At 55.2% G+C, this 5,213-nt stretch overlaps 1 protein-coding gene across 1 annotated transcript in view; it reads left to right on the top strand.

Moving 5' to 3' along the window:
• Nucleotides 1-5,213, top strand: part of TMEM107 (transmembrane protein 107) — a 9,160-nt gene extending 3,947 nt beyond the window's left edge. Inside the window, 3 exon segments of the mRNA XM_015423494.1 lie at nt 779-879; nt 2,515-2,611; nt 4,815-5,213. Coding sequence (XP_015278980.1) covers nt 779-879; nt 2,515-2,611; nt 4,815-4,884 — 268 coding nt within the window. The 3' untranslated portion in view covers nt 4,885-5,213.

The following is a 5,213-nucleotide window of genomic DNA, read 5'->3' as shown; positions in this document are numbered from 1 at the left end:
CCCTCCACATTTAGAGGCAGTCAGCCTCTGAATCCCAGTGCCAGGAGGCCACATCAGGGGAAGGCCTCGGCCTCCCTGCCCTGTTGTTGGCCCTCCAGTGGAACTGGTTGGCCCCTGTGTGAGACGGGAGGCTGGGCTAGAGGGACCCTCAATGGACTGATCCAGCAGGGCTCTTCTTAGGTTCTTCTCAGGGGAAGGCCTCGGCCTCTCTGCCCTGTTGTTGGCTCTCCAGAGGAACTGGTTGGCTCCTGTGTGGGACAGGATGCTGGACTAGATGGACTCTCACTGGTCTGATCCAGCAGAGCTCTTATATACTTATGAAGGCCTCTCTGCCCTGTTGTTGGTCCTCCAGAGGAACTGGCTGGCCCCTGTGTGAGACCGGATGCTGGACTAGAGGGACTCTCACTGGTCTGATCCCGCAGGGCTCTTCTGATGTTCTTATGTAATTCTAAAACATCCCATGTATCCCTTGGGGACTGCCACACTATGTAGACACTATGTAGACTGAAACAGGTTGGTGTGAGTCCATTAGCACCTTAGTGACCTACCAGATTTTGGGGGGTTAAGCTGTCCAGAGTCAAAGCCCCCTTTCAAAAGCCCATACCCCGAAAGCCTTGGGGGTCTGTACGGTACTCCTGGACTCGAACCTCGCTGTTCTATTTCAGACCAGCACGGGCTACCCTTTTATCCTCTGCAGAGTGCTTGTGTGTGGGGGCGACTGACCACCATAATTCTGACATAATTGGACTCAACCCTCCCTGTGGTCTCCCCTCTCCAGGATGGTGGTGGCCTTGTCCGTGACCCTGGGGCTCTTTGTGGTCGAGTTGGCTGGCTTCCTCTCTGGCGTGTCCATGTTCAACAACTTGCAAAGCCTCCTCTGTATCCTTTGTAAGCAGAGGCTAAGTGGGATTGGGGAGGTACATAATTAACGCGTTGAATTCTTTGTCGCAGGAAGTGGCGGCGGCTACAAGCACAGACAGCTTCAAGTGGGGATTGGATAAACATCTGGAGCAGAGGTCCACCAGTGGCTATTAGCCACAAGGGATAGATAGGAACTCTCGGTCTGGGGCAAGGGATGCTCTGTGTTCTTGGTGCTTGGGGGGGGCAACAGTGGGAGGGCTTCTAGTGTCCCGGCCCCACTGGTGTACAGCCTGGTGGCACCTGGTATTTTTGGCCACTCTGTGACAGAGTGTTGGACTGGATGGGCCATTGGCCTGATCCAACATTGGCTTCTCTTATCTTCTTATGTCCAGGGCAGTGATGCTCTGTATTCGTGGTGCTTGGGTGGTGACAGTGGGAGGGCTTCTGGAGTTCTGGCCCTGCCGGTGGACCTCCAGATGGCAGATGGCTTTTGGCCCCTGTGCGACACAGAGCATTGGACTGGATGGGCCACTGGCCTGATCCAACACGGCTTCTCATATGTTTTGGGAGGAAAGTGTGAACACCAATGCTCCCTCTAAGCTGTGGAGTCCTGTGAGCAAAAATTCTACTTTCTGAGCTGCTGGTGTTAAAGTTGTGAGCAGGTGATTTGGCCACTGCATGAATCAGTTTGCTCTGGAGCCCCCCTTCCTGAGTGAAGGCAAAAATGTGTGAGCTGGAAGCTAAAAGACTGTGAGCTAGCTCACACTGACTCAGCTTAGAGGGAACACTGGTGAACACCGATGCCAGGTTCCGGATGCACGAACATCCACACCCGGATGCGCATAAGAAGACAGACGGGCGTGCCTGTGACCGACTCTGTTTTTTATTTGCCGCTTGTGCAAGCAGCAGGGGTCGTTTCGTAGAAAAAGAGCTAGGGGAACTCATTAACATAACTCATTAGCACATGCCACACCCCCGCCTCCTCCTGGCTGAATGAGGGCCGGAAGCGGGGCGGCCGGAAGCAGGGGGGCGGGGCTTCGTCATTCCCCCCCCCCGTACCTCACCTGGGGGAACTGCGATCCCCCGCGATCCCCCCCACGAAATGACCTCTGGCAAGCAGATATCCTGGGGAGTGAAGCCCTGTGGCCCTGCCTTGCACCTGGGTGCGCTCTCCCAGGAGCCTTGGAAACATCCTGTGTGTTTTCAAGGCCAGAGACGTTCAGGGGTGGTCTGCCGCTTGCCTGCCTCTACGTAGCAGCCCTGGGCTTCCTGGAGGGCGGTCTCCCATCCAAGGGCTAACCAGGGCGGACCCTGCTTAGCTTTCAATATCTGGTGAGATCAGGCTAGTCGGGGCCACCCAGGTCAAGGCAAAAACTTCCGATGCGTGGACACACACACACACGAGTGTGTGGGCCATAATCAAGGCAGCCCCTGAAATCTGTCAGCCGTCCCATCAGGTCTTCAGCAGTGTTCCCTCTAAGCTGAGTCAGTGTGAGCCAGCTCACAGGTTTTTAGCCTCCAGCTCACACACTTTTGTCTTAGCTCAGGAAGGACACAAGGCTCTGCAGCTTAGAGGGAACACTGGTCTTCGGTGGTGGAGGGAGGCCCTTTGACCGTTGTTTCTCCCTGACCGCGCATCACCTTCCGCTCCAGCCACCGGGGCGCATGCGTCTGCAGCCATCGCCTTGCTCTTCTTCCTCTTTGAACAGTGGGACGGCAGCCAGTACTGGTGGATCTTTGCTTTCTGCAGGTGGGTTGAGGGGACGGGGACCTCTGGAGGCAGAGCCCGTCTTTGCAAAGGAGCGCCGCACCTCGCATGGTTGGCGGGGCAGAAATGCAGCCATCTGCAGGTTCCGGACAGCTGGGATGTATTTGTAAGATACAGGAGCAAGTAATGTAAGGTTCAAGGAGGAGGACGATCGCTTGGGACGTGTTTCCCTGCATCTGGAGATCAGGAAAGGTTTTTTCCATCCTTTGTAAAACCTTCCCCTTGGCCAGTTTGGTGTAGTGGCTAAGTGCGCGGACTCTAATCTGGGAGAACCGGGTTTGGTTCCCCACTCCTCCACGTGCAGCTGCTGGATGACCTTGGGCAAGCCTTAGTTCGGTCAGAGCTGTCCTTGAAAGAGCAGTTCTGGAAAGAGCTCTCTCAGCCCCACCAACTCCACAGGGTGTCTGTTGTGGGGAGGGGAAGGAAAATGGAGTTTGTAAGCGGCTCTGAGCGAAGGGTGGGGTCAATGGTCCCTCTAAACTGTGGAGTCTTGTGAGCAAAATTCTAGTTGGTGAGCCACTGGCATTAAAGTTGGGAGCGAGCGATTTGGCTGCTGCATAAATTAGTTTGCTCTGGAGCCATCTTTCACAAAAATGTGTGAGCTGGAGGCTAAAAAGCTGTGAGCTAGCTCACACGAACTCAGCTTAGAGGGAACACTGGGCGGGGTATCTATCCAGTCTCTCCTCCTCCTCCTCCTCATTGTGGCACACAAAGCTGAAAAAATAAAAGCCCCAAGATCATCTAGCAAATTCTCCCTAGCCGGCACTGGGGATTGGGTCCTTCTCCACAAACCAAAATGGCTGGTGATGGTGGAGGTCTTTTGGCTTGGGGTCACGTGGACATGCCTCATGCCATGGGTCCCCAGCGGGGTACCTGTGGTCGGCATGGCCCCCACTGACACTTTTCCCAGGGCCCAGCAGGTGTGTTCAGGAAGCAGGCGGGGCTTTTGTCCAGTACAGCTTCTGATTGGCTGTTGGAGATCTAATGGGTTACTACAGATTTTTAAAAACATGGCTTTGGCCGCTGCAGTGTTTTTTGTGGTTCGCTCCTCCAGTACTTGGCTCCGCCTGCTGCAGCAGCCATTCCGCAGCTGCGCCCACCACCCTGTGTCAGTCAGAATTCCACAGGTTCAAGAAGACCGGAGACCCCTGCCCGATGCCATCAGAGTCTTGGTTTAAGCGACCAAATCTTGGCTGTTGTGACTGAGTCCAGCCTTTCCCCATCCCTGCAAGTTTGGTGTAGTGGTTAGGAGCGTGGACTGTAATCTGGAAGAACCGGGTTTGATTCCCTACTCCTCCAGTTGCACCTGCTGGATGACCTTGGGTCAGTCACAAGTTCTCTGAGAGCTGTTCTCTCAAGGGCAGTTCTGGAGAGAGCTCTCTCAGCCCCACCTAACTCTCTGGGGAGGGGAAGGGAAAGAAGAAGAAGTTGGATTTATACCCTGCCCTTCACTACCTGAAGGAGTCTCAGAGCAGTTTACAAACTCCTTTCCCTTCCCCTCCCCACAACAGACACCCTGTGAGGTAGGTGGGGCTGAGAGAGCTCTTGACAGAAACAGCTCTTTTTCAAGGACAGCTCTTATCAGAACTATGGCTTGCCCAAGGTCACCCAGCAGCTGCAAGTGGAGGAGTGGGGAATCAAACCCGGTTTTCCCAGATTAGAGTCCGCGCACTTAACCATGACACCAAACTGGCTCGCTCAGCCCTGTCTGCTTCACAGGGGAGGGAAAGGGATTGTAAGCCGCTGTTCTTCGGGTAGTGAAGGGCAGGGTATAAATCCAATCTCTTCTTCTACTTCTTCCTTAATGGGAGACATCCCCCCCCCCAGTCCTTCCTCTCGCAGGGTCTCTGCTCAGCCCCGTCCGGAGGGTTTCTCCCTTGCGGGCTTCCCTTTTTGCAGCGATTTGTTTCCCTGACTGATCCCCACTAGCTCTGGCCGCTCACTGCAGCGCCTCCGTCTGCCTCTCCTTTTTCATCTCGGAGCGCTGGGAGGTTGTCACCTATTGGTTCATCATGGCCTTCTGCAGGTAGAGCCACACACCACTTAGTGTGTGTGTGAGTGTGAGAGAGAGCGAGCGTGCAGACCTTCCTAAGGGAGAAGGGGCTCGTCTCCTTCCAAGGAAAGGGGGGCACTGCCCAGCCCCTCTCCCCAAGACTAATCTCCCCCCTCTCTTTCCCCCCTCCAGCGCTTTACCCGCTGCAGTGGAGGTCCTCCTTTTCATCTCGGTCTTCGGGCTGAAGAGGAAGCCCCTGTGATGGACTCTGCCCATGACCCGGAGTTTGTCCCCAGAAGAGGGGGGACAGAAAGAGAGGCACATGGACCGAGGGTATGAAGTGCTTGCCCTTTCCGGGGGCTCAACTCCGTGACCTCTGAGTTTGCTCTGCACCCATCAGACCCTTTCCCAAGGTCTGCTGTGTTCTCCGTGCTCCCTCTGCTGGCAGCCCCCTGGTATTGCATCATGTTGCACCACAAACCTGCGCTCAGGAGGCGATGGAGATGGTGTGGTTGGTGGGCCCTCGGTCATCCTGGGAAGGCCCCACGTCACTTTTCTATCCAATTAACGATTTGCATTGCATTGAACGAA

The sequence above is a fragment of the Gekko japonicus genome, unplaced genomic scaffold, assembly GCF_001447785.1.
Source record: "Gekko japonicus isolate JY-2015 unplaced genomic scaffold, Gekko_japonicus_V1.1 scaffold2575, whole genome shotgun sequence".
NCBI lineage: Eukaryota > Metazoa > Chordata > Lepidosauria > Squamata > Gekkonidae > Gekko > Gekko japonicus.
The sequence above is the reverse complement of the archived record's forward strand: the minus strand, read 5'-3'. Positions and strand labels throughout refer to the sequence as shown.